At 35.4% G+C, this 21,275-nt stretch overlaps 1 protein-coding gene across 3 annotated transcripts in view; it reads right to left on the bottom strand.

The window, feature by feature from the left end:
- The window catches only part of STAG1 (STAG1 cohesin complex component), a 390,900-nt gene that overhangs the window by 209,408 nt on the left and 160,217 nt on the right, over positions 1–21,275 (bottom strand). For all 3 annotated transcript variants that reach the window (XM_075546879.1, XM_075546878.1, XM_075546877.1), the window contains one exon: positions 8,295–8,391. In XM_075546879.1, the coding sequence (XP_075402994.1) occupies positions 8,295–8,391 (97 nt within the window). The remainder of the gene's footprint in view (positions 1–8,294; positions 8,392–21,275) is intronic.

The following is a 21,275-nucleotide window of genomic DNA, read 5'->3' as shown; positions in this document are numbered from 1 at the left end:
AGAGGATAATGAACTCTGCACAAAACTGGGTTCCAGACTTGTCTGTCTCTGTTTACCTCTTGTGCGCACGGTTTCCTAGTGTCGTTAGCTCTGTGCGCCTCTTCAGAGTGATAGCATTTCATGGCCATTACACACATCCTCTGTATGTGATGCCCTCCTACCTACATACGAGCACCAAACACAGGAACATACAGGTGAACATCTGTGTGCGTGCTCCTACATATGCTGGTGAAAGCACCCGCGCTTGCGTGCATGGTTGCAATCAGACATACAGCTTCCCATGTTAGAATCAAGTTGTACAAAAAACCCCGATATTGTAAAATGGGGGGGAAGGGGGCGCGGCAGATACTGTTGATTTTGTAGTTTTTGTTTTGATTTCTGTGTATAAAAAGAAACTTTGACTTTTGTTTTCAGCATAGAATGTGACTGTTGAAGAAACTTCACTGAAAGTTGCTTTTCAAAAGTACAACGCTTTGCTGAAACTTAGTAAATGGCGATTTTTCCCCTTGGGTATTCAGAGTAAATAAATAACTAAATAGATAAACAAATTTTAAAAACCGGAAATGGTGTGCATCAGGATAGTGTATTTAAAAAAATAATTTTATTGGCGGCTCATACAACTCTTATCACAGTCCATCCATCCATCATTGTGTCAAGCACATTTGTACATTTGATGCCCTCATCATTCTAAATACATTTGCTTTCTACTTGAGCCCTTGGTATTAGTTCATTTTCCCCTCCCTTGCCGCCCCCCCCCCTGATGAACTCTTGATAGTTTATAAATTATTCTTATTTGCTCATGTCTCACACTGTCCGATGGCTCTTTCATCAACTTTTCTGTTGTCTGTCTAACACTCAGGGAGGGGGTTAGATGTAGATCCTTGTGATCGGTTCCCCCTTTCTACCCCACCTTCCCTCCACTCTCACCACTGGTCCTGAAGGGTTCATCAGTCATGTATTCCGTGTTTCCAGTTCCTATCTGTACCAGTGTACATCCTCTGGTTTAGCCATATTTGTAAGGTAGAATTGGGATCATGATAGTGGCAGAGAGGAAGCATTTCAGAACTAGAGGAAAGGTGTATGTTTCATCATTGCTACCCTGAACCCTAACTGCCTTGTCTCGTCCTCGTGACCCTTCTGTAAGGGGATGTCCAGTTGTCTACAGATGGGCTTTCGGTACCCACTCCGCACTGGCCCTCATTCTCAATATGATTTTTTCCCTTTGATGTCTGCGTACAACTCTTATCACAATCCATAAATAAATGCATTCTGTAAAGCACATTTATACATTTGCTGCCATCATCAATTTTATTCTATGAGTCCTTGATATCACCTCATTTTTTCTCACTCCTTCCCCCAAGAACCCTTGACAGCTTATAAATTGGGTTTTTTTTTCATGTCTTACACTGACCCATGTCTCCCGTCACACACTTTTCTGTTGCCTGTCCCCCAGGGAAGGGGTTATATGTAGATAATTGTGATCAATTCCCCCTTTCGACCCACCTTTCCTTTACCCTCCTGGTATTGCTACTCCCATTATTGGTCCTGAGGGGGTTTTCTGTCCTGGATTTCCTGTGCAGTATTGTGTTCTTTGACCATGCTTACTCAATCTATATGCTGAACAAATAATTCGACAAGCTGGACTACATGAAGAACATAGTATTAGCAATGGAAGAAGATTCCTCAATGACTTGAAATGTACAAATGATTTTAACCGCTGAAATAGAAGACTATTTGAACATACTGATTAATATAAAAGACTAAACACAATCTTTAGTATGGATTACACTTCAACATTAAAACAAATCCTAATTGTACGAATAATTAACACTATAAGCAAGTAAGATTGACCATTTCACTTGTATCCATGCCAGTAGAAGTAAGTCAAGAAATCAAATTATGACCTATATGATTAAACAAATCTGTTGCAAAAGACTTCTTTTAAAGTATAAAAAAGCAAATATATCATTTGGAAGTTTAAGCCATGGTATTTTCAATCACTTCATATGTATGAATGAGAAAGACCGAAAAAAAAATTGATGCCTTACAGTTACGGTGATGGAAATAAACATTGAATATAACATGAACTACCTAATATACTATGCAAAAATTGGATGTGGTTTAACCATTTAAGGAATATATAATCAAAAATTATAAATATGTGTTAAAGTTCAATGAACTGGTGAAAAACAAAGCTTCAGGAATACTAACTGAAAATAAATAGTTGAATCATTTATCAATGCTAAGGAATCTGAAATTGCCATTAGGATTGAAGGACAACTCTTTAACAACCAGGAATATGGAGATGACATAGCCATACTAACTTAGGTGAAGAGTACTTCAAGCATTTACTGATTTGAGATTAAAGTACCTTAATGCTATATTGCATTGAACCATAAAGAAAACAAAGCTCTTTACTACTGGACCAATAAGTAACAACAATTTCATTTTACTTGAACCCACAATCAACATCCATGGAATCACTAGGCAAGAAGCAAGATATTATATCAGGCAGTTGTTCTGCACAAGATCTCTTCTGTGACACACAACAAAAATGTAACCTTGAAGACTAAGGTATCGTTACCCACGCCATGGTATTTTTATATGCATGTGAAAGCTGGACAATGAATTAGATTTTAGATTATGGTGTTGTCAGAGGTTATTAACTATGCAATGGAATGCCAGCAGAAAAAGAGACAGAATGTTTCTTTGAAGCAAGGATAGGATGAGGATTTTGACTCACTTAAGACGGGAGCAGGAAAAAGGAGGAGCTGATGCCTAGGGCTTATGTAGAGAGCAAATGTTTTGAGAATGATGAGGGTAACGAATGTACAAATGTGCTTTATACAACTGATGTATGGATTGTGATATGAGTTGTATGAGCCCCCAATAAAATGATTTTTTAAATGAATGAATTAATTAAAAAATGATTACAATCTTGGGAAAGCCACAGGGACAGTTCTACCCCGTCTACAAGGTCACTGTGAATCACAATCACCTCCTTTTCCAATGTTACAAAGAAATCCTTCTGTTTTCTTTGAATACTTTCTTTTTACTTGCTTTATAAAGCACTCATCATTTTGGCATTTAAGTTGGTTCTACTGATGTTTATTTATCCTTTTAGTGTGTTAAACAATGACAACTCTAATAGGACTATTAAAATATATATACCCAATAAGTAAACTTCCCTTCCTTGTCAATATCCCAATTCCATTTAAATTTTCATCCTATTCCCAAATTATAGTTAAACATCACATCTTTCCCTTGTTCCTTTTTTGTCAAATAAAAAATATATGTGTAGATTCCAGGATTTCTCTCCTTCTTTCTTACCAGACAAGGTCGCATACTACAAATACGTTTATGTACACTGCAATTCAACCTTACAACTATATCTGAAATTTCGACTTCTAGTTTTGAGATTTAAGGTGGTAGTTTGATAAGATATGCCAGGTAACTGGCCTAACCCTTGTGTTTCACCTCCTTCCATGTATGCCTGAGGTTTTAAAAGCTTGCCAACAGCCACCCAAGGAATAATTGTTCACTAATCACCTTGAGTAATTGAACTAAACAGAACAGGGATTCAAAAAAAAAAAGAAGATATAGAATGTGTGCCTAATTGCATCAATAAATAACAGCGTCCTTTGCCATGAGACCAAAAGTAGATGGTACCTGAGTACTATTACTAAGTATTTTGATCACGATCAAAAAGGAGTAAAATAAGGAACAGCATTCCAAATGTTCAAGAAATCCAGGCTTTCTGGAGCCCCCAAACAGTTGCCCTGAAGTAATTTTTAACACTTAAGAGTATCCTTTGAAAACTTTTAAAACCAAACACCTATTTAACTAAACCATAAAACAATGTTTACAGGAAACAGCCAAACTCAAAACTAAATTCCCTGCCATCGGTCTAGTGATCAAACTAACAAAATTCAAGAAACATCAGATGTCATCAAGTTGGCTGAGATTCACAAAGACTCTATGTACACGTGAACAAAACATCTTTCAGTCTTGTACCATCCTCACAATTGTTCTGTTAGAGCCCATTGTTGCAGTCAGTATGTCAATGAATTTTGTGAAGGGTTTTCCTTTTTATGCTGCCCCTCAATTTTACCAAGCATGATGTCATTTTCAGGGACTGCTTTCTTGTCTGACATGTCTAAAGTATGTGACATTATTGCTCTAAGGAGCATTCTTGATGCACTTTTTCGAAGACAGATTAGGTAGACCATGATACTTTCAATATTGTTCCCAGCATCATGACTGAAGCATATCCATCCTTTTGTGGATTTTCTTTTTCAATATCTAACTTTCACATGCGTATAAGGCAATTGAAAATACCATGGCTTGAGTCAGGTGCAGCCCAGTCCTCAATGTAACATCCTTGCTTTCCAATACTCTAAAAGAAGTCTTACGCAGCAAATTTACCTAATGCAATACTTCTTTGGGACTCCTGAATGCTGCTTCCATCAGCAATACTTTTTGGATCCAAGCAAGGCAAAAGTCTTTCACAATTTCAATCTTCTCTCCATTTCTCATGATGTTTCCTATTGGTCCAGTTGTGAAGATTTTGGTCTTCTTTAGATTGAGTTATAATCTACGCTGAAGACTGCAATATTTGATATTTTTGAGCAAGTGCTTCAAGTCTTCCTTGCTTTCAGAAAGCAAGGTTGTATCATCTGAAGACTATGAAGACTGTGTATATCATAAAAAACTAGGCATAATTTTGCGAAGACTGGGAATTCCAGAACACCTAATTACATTCATGTAGAACCTGTACACGGCAGTTGTTCTAACGAAGAAGGAAATAGGCATAGTTTAAAACCATGAAAGGTGTGTGTCAAGTAGTAACCTCTAACCACATTTACTCAATCTGTATGCTGAGCAAATAATCAGAGGAGCTGGATTATAAGAATGAGGTATCAGGGTTGGAGGGAGGTTTATTAACAATCTTCAGTATGCAAATAGGTGGCTTTAATTCATGTTAATGGGGAAATAACAATTCAGAACAAACTCACTACCACCAGAGATTATAAATTCTTGAAAAGTAGAACGCCTAAACTTTCTCCTACAGAGCAGCTGGTGGTTTTGAACGACTAATCCTGTGGTTAGCAGCACAACTTCAATGCAAATCAGTGCCACTGAATAGCATGTGTAGAAACTGTTGAATTGGTACATGTTTTGTTGAGTATAGTTTAAGTATATGAACAAATGAAAAAATATATATACCAGAAATCTCTCTGTACCTGTACATAGATATGGATAATCTTTTTATAGTGACATAAAACCTTATTGAACCACAACTTACCTAATGACTGTCATATATGTGCATTTAGATCATTCCTAATATTATGCACTGATAAAAAAGTTATAAATAAGTAACTCTGAGCTACATTAGTATTGCTGGAGATAAATCTTCAAGGAAAAAGTCTCAGAAGGAGGATGGCTTGGTAAAAAGAGAAACATAAAGCCATACCAATTTGCAGTTTAATGAACAGGGTTTCATCAGTCACTATAAGAGTATTGTTATATATATTTTAATATTTAGCAGTTTTATTGTGTTATTTATAATTTGAATTAATATTTTAAAACTCAGAAAAGGCAATTTGTGTATCTCTTTTACTGTTCTTATATAAGTACTAACTAGATGAAATAAACTATCTCTGAATATATTGGGTGTTATGTTTTTAAGAGAAATACAGTACTTTCATTTACTATTTTTTATTAAAAATAATTTTATTAGAGCCACTTCTAGCTCTTATATCAATGGATACATTCATTGTGTAAAGCACATTTGTAAATATGCTGTCATTCTCATTTTTAAAACATATTCTTTCTACTTAAGCCCTTGGTATTAGCTTGTCATTTTTCCTCCCTCCCATGAACCCTTGATAAATCATAAATTTCTTATCTTAACACCATCTGCTGTCTCCATTCACCCATGTTTCTGTTGTTCATCACCCTGGCTGGGGGAAATTATATGTAGATCATTGCTATCAGTTGTCCCTTTCCCCCAAACCTTCAAGGTATCACTACTCCCATTATTGTTTCTGAGGGATTTATCTGTCTTGGATTTCTTGTGTCAAAAGCTCTATTTGTACATGCTCTGGTCTACCCAGATATGTAAGGTAATGCTGGGGTTATGATAGTATGTGTATGTGTGGGGGTTGGGGTGGTAAAGCATTAAAGGACTAGAAAATTGTTATGTTTAATCAGTGTTATACTGTACTCCGACTCATCCCTTCCTGTTGAGCCTTCTTTGAGGGATGTCCAAATGTCTACAACTTTGTGGCTAAACTCCACTCCTCGTTCATATCAATATAATTGTGCGTTTGCGGTCTTCTATTATAATTTTTAACAATCAGATATGTGAGCCAGGTGGGGGGGCGGGGGGCAACTGTATCCCTGTGTAGTTTCAGTTCAAATCTTAAGTAAAATGAGCATCTTTTCATATGTGCCATGATCTGTTTATCAAAGTTATTGGGTCTATTCCTAAACTTTTACTAATGTAAAAAAACAACCACGCTTTTATTTATGCTAATCATATTAATAAAATACAAGTTTATACCTCTTTTACTAAAATATTTGAGTGAATTTTGTCACATGCCCTTTCCTCAAAGATAGCATTCTCTATGAATATTGTCAAAAGATCTTATCAATGTGAATAAGGTAAAATGCGAAGGAGAGACCTAAAGCCCATCTGTAGACAAATGGACATCCCTTACAGAAGGGTCACAAGGAAGAGACAAGCCAGTCAGGAAGCAGTATAGCACTGATAAAATATACAACTTTTCCTCTAGTTCTTTAATGTTTCTTGCCCGCTCTGACTATCATGACTCCAATTCTACCTTATAAATCCGGCTAATGTACACTGGTACAGATAAGAGCTAGAAACACAGGGAATCCAGGACAGATAACCCCCTGAACACCAATAATGGAAGTAGCAATACCAGGAGGGAAAGTGGAAGGTGAGAGGAGAAAGTGGGTACTGATAATAATGATCTGCACATAATCACCTCCCAGGGGGATGGATAACAGAAAGGAGAAGGGAGTGGGTGAAGGGAGACATCAGGTGGTATAAGACAGGGAAGAAAAAAACAATTAGAAATGATCAAATGTTCATGAAGGAGGGAGTGGAAGAAGTGAGCTGATACTATGGGCTGAAGTAGAAAGAAAATGTTTTAAAATGATGATGGCAACATATATACAAATGTGCTTGACACAAGAGATGTATGTACGGATCATGATAAGAGCTGTAAGAGGCCTCAATTAAATGATTAAAAAATAAAACTGCCAATAAAAAATTAGCTAGGGCTATTAGCAGAGAAATAAGAGTATACCAGAAATAATTCTAAAACATCACTCATAACAGCAGTAAAACTAAGACTACTGACATGTTATTTTAAAATCATTCATAAGACAAAAATGAATAAAGGAGTGGTTGAGAATGTTGAAAAGAACTAGGTCTTTCCGTAAAACATTTATGGGATACTAATTAATTTGATCACTTTCATCATGGCACTAAAGATATTACTCAACTGTTAAATTCTTTTGTTACTCATATTGAAGGCTGAATCAAAAAATTACACATATTCTAACCAATTATTGGGGGCAAGAAAATATCTCGATAATTTTTAACATTCTTCAACATTGTGAATATACAATTATTGACAAATAATTTTGATCAGATAGCTAAATGATCATTATTTGTATTGGAAAGCAAACAATAGTACTTTACCAATGCATTTCACCACAATGCAGTGCAACTTAACCTGTTAAAAATAATCTATTCTTAAATATATACTAGATATCATCTAGTGAAATAATAAAAACAAAATTTTACTTTCACACATTATAAAATGAATTTTTAAATGACCATAAAATTCAAATACATGATTCTGATACTCATGTTATATTAACCAAAAAATTTGGTTGTCAAGCATTTCATTTATAAGGTGAAGAACAAAAACAGTGAAAATTAACATCAGCATCTAGTGATACTCCTAAAATACAGAGCTTTTAAAAGGTTATACTTTCAATAACCACTCTAAAATTAATTACCATGGATTTCAGATTTCATTCATAATTTAAGATAAAGAAATGTTCATTTCATAAAGGAAAAAACTGAAGCAGTACGAAAATAAAATATCCTTACTTAACATTCATATTCTCTATTATAAAAACGATTAGCATGTAATTCTAGGATGAATTTACGTATCACTAATGGAAAGTTAAATAAAAGCCACAGTGCTGGATTCACAGGCTTAATGTGCATAATTTATTACAAGATTCTGTACCTCGACATCCTGAACACTGGATAAAAAAGTTGATTAAATCCAGAAGTGCGATGTCCCTGTCTTGTTTATATGATTCAATCCAGTCATCCACCACGGACTGTGGGAAAAAATATAAAAGTGTAAACTTAAAAATAAATAATAAATAAATTTTTGAAAAAGCGTATGTAACTTATGTAACTTCTTTGTGTGTGAGTACTTGAACAAGAAAATTACTTACCTGAAATTATTACTCCTTTTGAAAGTCAATCAAAGTAGAGATTCCATTACTTTGAAAGGCTATTAAAATTAGGGATTGTTGCACACTGTACACCAGAGTACAATATACACCTACCTTTATCAATCCCAGGTTATATGAATAAGCAACTAGGTAATTAATTATAGATATTCATTTTTCAAACACCAAGTATATAATAAAAAATACACTATTTTTAGATGTAAACTTTCTACATAAAGTATCAGACAATCTATTCTACTAACAGTAAAAAGTGATGTACATCATACATAACAAATGGAATATTTTTCAGGACTGTAATGTAATGAATCCTCAATATTCAGAAATCAAATGTTCAATCGTGTACTACTATGCATAGATAAAGAGCAGTGATGAACTCATGAAGCATATCGCTGCATGGAAAGAACTGGAAGAAATTATGCGAAGTGAAGTAAACCAAGCACCAAAGGCCATGTACAAAATGAGTCCGCTGAGGTAAGTTTATAAAAAGGAAAGATGCAAAAGGGGCACAGGGGAAAAAGCTACTGTATACAAACATTCCAGGGGTGAGGTCCAGGTAGTATGACAGGGGCCAGACCAAATCCACGAGTACATATGGTGGCCAACTAAAACGGATTGTGGGGGTGGGGGTGAATAAAGAAATAAAAATATAGAGATGTGTGGCTGAAGAATAGGGCACTGACCAACCTATGGGAAGGCTATTGTTTGTGTCTCCACAGGGAACAGACTTAAATTCCCTGTTCTGGGACACTAATGCAGAGTGTCAGCATGGAGAGGGGAGTCAGTGGAGGGCCTAAGGCCTCAGGCCCCATCTCAACTATGTGGACAACTGCCCCTCCCTCCAGAAGAATTTGCTTTAGAGGACAGCACTGAAGCTGCAGCTCTGGGAGGAGGACAGGTCTGATCAGAGCACATGAATGGGGAGGAAGAGACAGTGGAGCACATCCTGGCCCACCAGGCCTAGAGGATGATATCCCTGCTCTGAACAACCAATGCACAGAGTGGACCATATGGCTGATCCCATTATGAGACAGGATGTCCCTCACTGACACACGGCCCTATGGGGGATAACACTGGAGGCAAAACACTAAGGACATGCAGTAGAGCAATGGGGGAAGCAGAGCAGGGAGCTTCCAAGGGAGTGCAAAGGACAGACTTTGGGCCAGAGCGTGGCACCACAACAGACTTGACTGGAGGAGACGCCTAGAGGTAAAAAAAAATCAGACCTTGATCTATTTACAGTATTTTCTTTTTATTTTTATTAATTTATTCCTTTCTTGATCATTGGTTTTCTTTGTTGTCATTATTGTGTTCTCTTTTGTCGCTTTGCCTTGCTATGCCTTGTTTTTTTGAGCATATTATTATCTCTACAGATATATCTAGATAAATTAGGCTGGATGAACAGTCTGGAGGAGAAAACAACAGGACCTATGGTTTCGGGAAGGCATGGGAGAAGGGGAGGCGGAGGAAAGGAGGTGATGTTGACCAACCCAGGGACAAGGGAGCAACAAGTGATCCAAAATTAGTGGCAAGGAAGGTGTGAGAGGCCTGGTAGGGATTTAGCAAAGGCAATGTAATCAAGAGAAATTATTGAAACCCAAATGAAGGCTGAACATGATAGTGAGACAAGAGGAAAGTAAAAGCAAATAGATAAAAGAACAAGGAGGCAAAGGGCATTTATAGAGGTCTAAATACAGGCATGTATATATGTAAATATATTTATATAGGATATATATAAATCAACAGGCATATATTTATAGGCTAAGTATTATAATATTATAGGTAGCAGGTGGACATTGGACCTCCAGCCAAGTACTTACTCAATGCAATAACACTTTGTTTCATGAAATTGGCATCCCCTGATGCACACCTTCCAAACATGATCGCCGAAGACAAATGGGTGCATAAATAAATGTGGTGAAGAAAGCCGATGGTGTCCAGCCATCAAAAGATATAGCATCTGGGGTCTTAAAGGCTTGCAGGTAAACATGCAGCCATCTAGCTGAGAAATAATGAAGCCCACATGGAAGAGGCACACCAGCCTGTTTGACCACAAGATGTAGAAGGGACCAGTTATCAGGCATCAGAGAACAAAAATTCCTATCAGTATGTGCCCACCTTCCTGATATGATAACTGAAGACAAATGCGTGCATAAGTAAATGTGATGAAGAAAGTTGATGGTGCCTGGATGACAAAAGATATAGTGCCTGGGGTTTTAAAGGCTTGAAGATACACAAGCGGCCTTTTAGCTCAAAAGCAACAACGTCCACATGGAAGCACACCAGCCTGTGTGACCACAGGTGTTGAAGGGATCAGGTATCAGGCATCAAAGAAAAAAAAATCATACCAATGTAAATGAGGGGGAGTGCAGAGTGGATATCCAAAGCCCATCTGTAGACAACTGGACACCCCCTAAAAGAAGGGTCACGGGGAGGAGACGAGGCAGTCAGGGTGCAGGGTAGCAAAGATGAAACATACAACTTTCCTCTAGTTCTTAAATGCTTCCTTCACGCCACTGTCATGATCCCAATTCTACCTTACAAATCCGGCTAGAACGGAGGATGCACACTGGTACAGACAGGAACTGGAAACACAGGGAATCCAGGACAGATGATCCCGTCAGGACCAGTGGTGAGAGTGGCGATACTGAGAGGGTGGAGGGAAGGTAGGGTAGAAAGGGGGAACCAATTACAAGGATCTACATATAACCTCCACTCTGGGGGATGGGCAACAGAAAAGTGGGTAAAGGGAGATGTTTGACAGTGTAATATGACAAAATAATAATTTATAAATTATCAAGGGTTCATGAGGGAGGGGGAAACAGGAATGGAGGAGGAAAATGAGGAGCTGATATAAGGGCTCAAATAGAAAGCAAATGTTTTGAGAATGATGGCGGTGACAACAAACGTACAAATGTGTTGACACAATGGATGTATGTATTGATTGTGATAAGAGGTGTAAAATGATTTAACAAAAAAGAAAATATTTTACGCAATATTACAACATCTCAAAAAGTTACGATTAAATTTTGCAGCCATTTCTAAAAAAAAGTTCTGGAGAAATTAAAACTAGATGTGACATTAAAAAGATATGAAAAAAGGTATTAATATATTTGTTGTAAATAAACGAACATAAGACATTTTTCTTTCTATTTTTATCCAATAATTTACTAATCTTAGTAAACAGAATAAAAAAAACTAACAGAAACTCAAACTTTTCCTGTAAAGAAGCCTATTGGTACAATTGTTAAGTGTTCAGCAGTTATCTAAAATACCAGCGATGCACCCAGCAGCTCTACGGGAGAAAGATTCCAGAGATCTGATTCCATAAAGACCTATACAGTTGCTAGGCCTCACAAACATCAAATTCTGAAACAATCTTGTCAATTTATATTCCCATCATTATTAATGAAGACACCAAAATGTTTTGAATAAAGATTAGTGATCAGGAACTTGCATTACAAATGATAAAACTACCTAGAAATTGTCCCAGGAACATACAGAATTAATGACAAAATAGACCTTTAAATTTTAGAAAAGGATGAGTTTATTTATAAACTATAGTGATATACATGATTACTCATCCAGAAATAAAGCAAAACTTTAAAAAAAATGCTAGAATTTTAGAGGCACCGTAATCTAATGGATAACAGCATTTTAATGCAAATATTAAACATTTAATATATTTTAAAAGTAAACTGTACAATAAGAATGTGCACGTTCTTATTTTCCACACACATGTATATATTACTTACAGCACATATTACTTATTATTAACAAAATCCAGAAAGGATGAGACCATTTTGAGTCATGCAGTTGGTGACTCCTGGAGGCAATACTAAGTTTGAGTACAGGTGGGTATATGAAATTGCCTGTCATACTACATAGAAGACCTTCACTGGGTTAAGGATATGTATATAAAAAAACATATAAAGTACATCATAATTAATTGATGAATGTCCACAAAAAATATTTTTAGGGCAAGTAATAAGTGAATACAATGAGGGCAAAGGGTAAAAATATTTCTATAAAAGAACAATGTAATCCTGTGAAGAACAGACTGTCAATTCAGAAGTTTTTAACCAGCAAAAATATCTTTCAAAAATATCTTTCAAATACACAAAATAACTAAAAACAAAACAAAAAGCCTATGTGAATGTGTCAATAGAAAAAATGTATTATGAGACATTTAAATAAAATATTCAGTTATTAAAAAATACTAAATGAAAATATGTAATTACACAAAGCAAGAAGAACTAGAATACTAAATAAGAATAACTGAAAAGTTAAAAAGCACCATCTAGGTTAAAAAACTAATTATTTGAAAATAAAAATCCATTTGGCAGGCTCAGCAATAAAATAAATGTGTCCGAAAAAGGTCAGTGACTCTAAGAGAGGTCAATAAAATTTGCCGACAGTGATAAAGAAAATTAATTTCAAACTAATGCATGAAAGACTTATGTATAAACACAAAACAAAACTTATAATGTGGGTAATTGTTTCCAGAAGAAGAATGAACACAGCAGAAGCTTAACAGTATAGCAGTCAGTTTCATAAACTGCAGAAGATAACCTGCAGATCAAAGAAGCTCAATCAAAGACCCCAACAGGATTCAAGCGAGGTAACACAAGGTATAGCATACAAAAACGGCTGAAAACCAAAACCAAAGACAAAATCTAAAAATCATTAACAAGGACTGAGTACATGAGTTATATATAATAAGGGTAACAACAATTAAGAATGACTGAAAAGCAGAAGCAAAGGAAGCCAGGAGATGGAAGAACAATTTTAAAATAGCAAAAGGGGTTTGAAAATGGGGACAAAAAGCAATGTTCAACACCAGATCAGTTAATGGAGCTGCGGGGGTAGAGGGGAAGGGAGGAGGTTATCTTTCAATATCAAGAAATTCCAATAATTTCAGACAAATAAAAGATTGATGAAAATTACCAGGAGACTTGTTCATACTAAAGGAAATTATCCTTGACTGAAGAACAGGTTCAATAGAAATATTCTACAATGCCAAAAACTCATAATCAATACAGGTGAAAAAACTAAACATTAAAACAAATGTAAACATGAACCCAATTTTACTCCAAATGAATACTACAATCACACTGAAAAGGAAAGGCAAAAAAAAAAAGTACCCAGTGATCTAATCAATGCTAAAACTAGGAACAAAGCAATCTTGTTGAAGGCTAGTATATATGCATGGTCTTAAAATATTAACCCAGACACACATATATTGCAAAGGTGGTTCGGACACAGTAATTATACAGTGGAAAATGTAGATCATACACGAACTTACTGACCAAAATTAACATCATCAATTAGTAGCAAATGGATATGGTATAGCTCTAGATGTGATCATCTCAGAAGGAAACAATATTGCATACGTAGTGTTCAGTTGCCAATGTATAATCTAATCATTAAAAAACAACAGAAAAACTCAAGTATGCAATTTTCTATTAAACAAAGGAGGACATCACTGATATTAAAGATAAAAAATAGCTACAGCATTACTGAAATTTTGCCTACCCCTGACCAATACTAATACATTAAAAACAAAAAGTCTTGTGCAGCACAAAAAGACCTAAATAAAATGAAAAAATAAAAAGCATATGACAACAGTAAGAAACATTTATAACTAACCACATAACATCAAATACAAGTGGACTACATATTCTTCTGCAAAGGCATATGATGCATGACTAAATAAAAAGACCGAAGTACACGATGTTTACAAAGATTCTTTGAAGTAGATTTTACGAACAGGATGAAAATATACATTGATTCATACTTTGTGTATTCCAAGAATCTAAGAAAATTAGAATTCATTAAAAATGAAATGGAATGCATAGATTACTATCGTATGCATTAATACAATGTTTTGAAAATGATGATGGCAACAAATAAAAAAAAGAAAATATATATTGAATACAAGTATTAACTATAGTAAACTTATTGCTAAAATGTATATTTTGTAACAAAATGAATTGTAAATTTATAGATAGCAAAAAATAAGAGCCTTAAAATACATGAAGCAAAAATTGTCAGAGGAAGTAATAGACAAATTCTCAATCATTGCTTAAATTTTTAATACATCTCTCTCAATAATCGATAGAAGAAATAAAGACCAAAAGGACATAGAAATTAACACTATGATGAGTATATGACTTAATCAACATTTATAAGCACGGTGCCATAAATTACAGATCAAGCATTCTTAATACATAAAAACACTCACTAAAATGGACCATTAAAAAGTCTCGATGAGTTGTCATGGATTGACAACACAAAGCATATTGCATAGCTACAATGGTTTTAAATTAGAAATTAGTGTTTTATAATGATACTTGTGTAAAATATTCCCTAAATGTTATTCTGGGTAACAAGACAGTATTTTGAAGATACAAATGCTTATGTTCTTACTGCAAACATATTAACGTTTAGACTAGGATACACAGAGGGCAAAAGTTAGATAAATTTCTCACCTGTCACCAAATACTCTGAAAGTCTGAGTCAGATTGGAGAGCTTAGTACCATTGTCTCAGAAGACATCTACTCAATTGCATATATAACACAGTCTAAAAAATACAGTGTTCTACATCATATTTTGTTGAGTAATAATGTGCTCTGTAACAAATTGACCCCAACCTTTCAATAAATTGTTAGAAAAAAAACTGGAAGTGGGAGTGGTGAGTGAGATGTGGCTGTGGGGTAGAATGTATCTAAAGCAGTGATTAGGGGAAAATATTAAATCTGTAAATATATTTCTATATAAAAGAAAAGTCTAAATCAAAGATCTAAATTTCTTTCCATTTTCAAGAAGCTCATATTACATTCCAATGTTGATTATCTTCATTTGGAGGTGAAGATGAAAATCACGTAATTTTATTCAGGTAAAATTTATGAATGCCAAATATTATGGATTGAATTGTGGCTACCCAGTCTCCAAAATATGTGCTGTAAATCCTAATCCATAAACTATAGTTACAATCCATTAGGAAATGGTTTTTCTTTGTTAATGAGGCAGTATTAGTATAAAATGCATCTGAAATCACTAACTTTTGACATATAAAACAGATTATACAACTGGAAAATTCAGATGGGGATGAAACATGAACATCAACAAGTAACAAGAGAAAGAACATCCCCCAGAGCCAATAGAGAAAGTAAGCCCTTCCCTTGAACTAATGTCTGGAATTTGGACTTCCGGCATCCCAAATTTGGTCAAAGTTGCCCACTAGCAGTATTTCTGTTAAGAGTAGCACTAGATAACCATGACACTAAGGAGAAAAAAAATTTTTCAATAAATATCAGGACCCAAAAGAAAACAATCCAGACAACATCTAGGAGTATAAACTGCTAATTCAAAGAGAGAAAAGCATCTCTTCTCATTCAATTCTTCACTCGAAATAAGCAAATAATCAAGAAGAATTTAAGACATTTAAGGAAACCTCTGCACAAATGATCAATGCACTAGCTTTCAGCTTCAAATTTACCCTTTGGAATCTGCTCTGCAAGAGTAAGTTAACTGTGTAAGCAATGTTATCAGAAAGCTTTGAAAGGATACTGATTCTGTTTCCTTACTGGCATGTTAGGATTTGGTTTTTGACATTTGTTTCAGGATATAATAGCAGAGTTTATAAAGAGAAACATGCTGATCTGTCCCTACAGCAAACAGGGTGTGCAGCCTTTGTAGCTACAGCATTGAACTAGTGACCAACTTCTTGATGAATTCTACCTACCATGGACATTAAATAAGTCGGAATTGACTTGATAGCACTGAGTTCGTTGTTTTTTAACACAGACATTTGCATTCTTCAAATCGCACTCTGAAAACATGTATTACACTCTGCAATTATATTCTACAATGTTATTTCTTCATATATATCAACTATGAAGCAGCTTTGACCCTCACAACCCAGGTACCTTCTCCACTGGCACACAGGTTCTGCAACCATACTTTCTCCCAAAGAGCAGAGGGGGACCCCTCTTCCAAGTTTTACTTTTCCTAGGAAATTTCCATCAACCCTACCGTATACTTTAGTGTTATATTTATATTCCTAGACAATATTTTAGTATTTTTAATAAAATTTATCATTTCAAATTACTGTATGATCTTTGACTCTTGACTAAAACTAGATATACACTTGCTCCAGGTGACAGACCTATAAAGATAAGATCACGGGATATTTTGGTCATGTTTATGGAATTAATCACAGGGCAAAGTTTCTTTCCAAGGAACTGGAATGCTAGCATGCAGCAGCCTTAAAAAATTAATCTATCACTGTAGCTGATTATGATGCCGAACCAAATGAAGCATGGACTCTGGGACTATGTTGTTAGGCACTATTAAGTTGTTCTATGTACAACAGAACAAAACAATGCTCACTCCTGACCATCCTCACAAATTGCTTTAAGTCATTGTTGCAGCCACTGTGTCAATCCATTTTATCAAAGGTCATCCTCTTTTTGCTGACTTCTCTTTTACCACGCTATCCTTTTCCATAGACTGGTTGCTCCTGATAATATGGCTGAAGTCTGTGAGGTGAAGTCCAGTTAAATAAATGAATAAAATGTGCTTTATATAAACTGGAATATTATACTCATGTATAAGCACTACTCTTCTTACGAGAAATGAAGTTCTATAATCAAATTGTAAAAAACGCCATGTTGAATGAAATCAATCAGTCACATAAAGGCAAATAATGTAACTGCTAGGAGACATGCAAATATAGAGAACTAAAGTTTATTATTAAGATTACTAGCAAAAGAAATAAGAGCTTAGAAAAGAGGAGATTTTATTTAAGAAATATTGAGTTTCTGTTAATGGTGGTAGAAAGTTTTGGAAAAGGACAGTGAGATTGCAGGACTTGAAGAACACAATCAATGTTACTGAACTGTACATGTAGAAACCACTAAGATGGCATGTTTTACTATTCTGCACACTTTCACCACAACTGTAACAATTCTTTAAAGCTGTTTAAAAAGAAAACTCATGTGTCTTAGTTCTGGTGCCGGATCCACATGTAACAATTATTTCCAAGTGACAGTTAACTTTATTTTAACCATCTATTTTCCATAAAGCCATCATCAGAAAGAACTGATAACTAAAAAAAAGAAAATACTCTCTGCTACTTGCTAAAAATAAGTCAGACTTTGCATTTAAATCATATAAATGAGTGATTTTAAGATGTTTGCATTTTACAAATCAGCAAATTTCAAAATTAACTCGTTTAATAGTAAAAGGAAAACATAACAAAAAAGGGTCGGAATGGATACAAACTATCTTTTCTTACATTTCTACTTTTACATGGACTAGTAGGCAAAGATTTTGTGAAATTTTCGGAACTATGACACTTCTTTGTACAGTCTCTCCAAACTCTTAAGATATAATAATATAAAAAGAAATCAACCAGGACTGCGGAGTTCAGTTATTTAATTACCGTATGTACTCAAGTATAAGCTGGGTTTTTACAGCACATTTTTTAATGCAGTTTTTGTGGTAAAATTAGGTGCCTCAGCTGATTTGGGTCGGCTTATACTCGAATATATATGGTAACCTGATAAATCTTATTCTAAGTAGTGGTTTCTTAGGTAAATTCTCTAATATAAACTTATATTAGAAGAAAGAGGCATTATATACCATAGGAATATATTCCCTTACCCAAAATAAAACCACATAAAATACTTTCTTTAAAGTTTCCCCTGCCAACCATAGCCTAAATTTTAACATGGCTTCTAGAATTTAATACAATATTTACAAATATAAAATGTTAAATCTGCAAAATCAGAATGTCATTAAGGTAACTGGAAGGTGAGTTCTGAATTAAGACATAGATCCAAATAGAATTAAAATAGTTTACATGACATTTGATGTCATTTTTGAAACTGACTGCCCAACACACATCAGTCTCACTGGATTCTCGTCATCTAATTTGATTCTCAACAACTGAAAAGCTGGGGAGTTCCTGGGTGGCACAGTTAACATGGCAGCTAACTGAAAGATTGATGCTTAAATCCACCCAAAGGTTTCTCAGAAGAGACAGGGAATATACCTCTGGAAAACAACCACTATGAAACCTAAATCTAGGTCAACTCGAGTCAAAATGATCCAACAGAAGCTGGTATTTGTACTGATATCAATTAATAAGGAAGACTTGAGTAGAAAATGTTTATGACTTGCCAAAGACCACAATTGAACAATTGATATATGCATATTTGTCTTTTAACAGTCTCGTACTCTTTGAACTATATAATATGGGGGCGCGCAGTGGGGGGGGGGATATTTTACAGTCAGCAACCACCGCTCTAACAGCTCTAAAAGGTCTGCAGGGAATATCTATATAATTTCTAATCTTAATTTTATTCTAATTTCTGAAGTAGCAAATCTCTGAAAATAACTTTGTCATCATCATCTATAACCATTTAAAAACACAAAGTTCTCCTTTTTTACCCTATATTCAAAAATTCCATTGAGCTCATGGAATTCAATCTTTCAATTTCTTTAATTAATTCCTTTAACAGATCTGTTTCCCAATAGTTTCCACTGAGAACATCTGGAACTAGCAGTTCACTCTAAAATTCTACAAATTGAACCAGTTAACAAGGAGATCTCCTTCTACCTCTGTGGCTCTATCTGAAATTGGGCTGTTTTCCCTATGGCCTCATACCATTGTTCTACTTCCTTTTAGTGTGTTATGGTAGCCAGTCACCTACCTTTGGTCAGGACATTTTTGCTATATAAACATTCTCAACTGATTGGATTTTTAGACGCATGCCAAGTAGCTAATATTTCTATCAATATGTGTATTGCTTATAATGTATCAGTTTCATGAATCACTTCCTGTGGGTGAATAAATGAAAATTTTTTTTGTGATTCACATTCTACTCTGTCCTAATTTAAGCCATCATCTCAAATAATTCCAACATCCTTATTGCAAATAATATCTTCATAATTTTTACACTGCTAAAGATTTGAAGACCATTAGTACTTCTATTTTAAACTCTATTCACATATTAGACTTCTAGGTACTTACATATTTAATATAATACATTTCCAAACTATCTGGTATGATCTCAAATTCCTATTATTTAGCATCTTACAAAAAACCAAAACACCCCTCCTTATGATTTAGCATATAAACAATTCTAACTCATAATGACCCTACAGGCCAGAGTAGAACTGCCCTCCTTGGTTTCCGAAGCTGTAAATCTTGAACCATATTTTTTAGTTGTGAGTTGAGTGGGGGGCTATGTTTCAGATAACTGACTTTGTATTCAACAGTTTAAACTACTTACCAATCCAAACTCCACTAGCTTAGCCTCCACAGAGACTGAATCTTTACAGGAGCAAAAATTCTCATCTTTTTTCCTTGGATCAGAAAGTGTGCTAAAACTACAGACATTATGGTTAGAAGCCCAATTTATAACCCACTAACTTCTTCTGTGGGTTTCTGAAATTGTAAATCTCCACAGGAATACAAAGACACATCTTTGTATCTCAGAGATGCCAGTGGTTTGGAAATGCTGACTTTGTGGTTAGCAGCCCAATTCACGACTGGCGAGACAGTCTAAGAACTTAAAAGAATTTATCTCTTTCTCTATCTAGATTTTTTCGTTCTCTATAAATGTTGTTAGGTGTCAGTCAATACTGATCCAGAGTACTCTATGCATAACAAAATGAAACAATCCCCAGTCCGGCACCATCCTCACAATTTTTCCTATGGGCTCAAGCCCTTTCTTGCAGCCACTGTGTCATCTACCTTGCTAAGGACCTTCCTCTTTTCCCATTTCCCACTTATTGAGTGAGCATCTTCTTCAAGGACGTATTTCTTCTAAAAATATGTACAAAGTACATTACTTGAAGAATCACCACCATTGCCTCCAAGGAGTATTCTGAATATACTATTTTCAAGATATATTTGTGGTTTCTTTTGGTCAAAAATTCTCTGCCAGCAAGATAATTGAAATGTATGGATTCTTCTCCGGTCATTTTTAATGAAAGTCCAGCTTTCATATGCATATAAATGAAGGAAAATCTCCATTCACACCACTGGTCCTGAAGGGCTCATCCACCTTGGATTTCCCGTGTTTCCAGATCCTCTGGTCTAGCCATATTTGCAAGTGTGAATTTGGATCATGATATTGGGGGAAGGGGGGAGAGGAAGCATTTAGGAACTAGAGGAAAGTTGTATTTTTCATCGTTGCTACATCGCACCCTGACTGGCTCGTCTCCTACCCGAGACCCCTCTGCCAGGGGATTTCCAGTGGCTTTCATATGGGCTTTGGGTCTCCACTCCGTACCCCCCCCTCCCCCCAAATTCACTATGGTAAAATTTTTTTGTTCTGATGATACCTGATCCCTTGACACCTTGTGATCTGGTGTGCTTCTTCCATATGGGCTTTGTTGCTTCTGAGCTAGATGGCCGCTTATTTACCTTCAAGCTTTTATGACCCCAGGCGCTTTATCTTTTGATAGCCGGGCACCATCCCCTTTCTTCAACACATTTGTTTATGCATCCATTTATCTTCAGAGATCGTATCATGGAAGTGAGTACACAGTATGATTTTTTTTCTTTGATGCCTCAAAACTACTATCTTCAGCACCTTATGATCACACGGGCTGGTGTGCTTCTTCCATATGGGCTTTGTTGCTTCTGAGCTAGATGGCCACTTGTTTACCTTCAAGCTTTTAACACGCCAGACGCTGTATCTTCGGATATCCAAGCACCATCACCTTTCTT

The sequence above is a fragment of the Tenrec ecaudatus genome, chromosome 4, assembly GCF_050624435.1.
Source record: "Tenrec ecaudatus isolate mTenEca1 chromosome 4, mTenEca1.hap1, whole genome shotgun sequence".
NCBI classification, from domain to species: Eukaryota; Metazoa; Chordata; class Mammalia; order Afrosoricida; family Tenrecidae; genus Tenrec; species Tenrec ecaudatus.
This window is presented reverse-complemented; position numbering and strand designations above follow the sequence as displayed.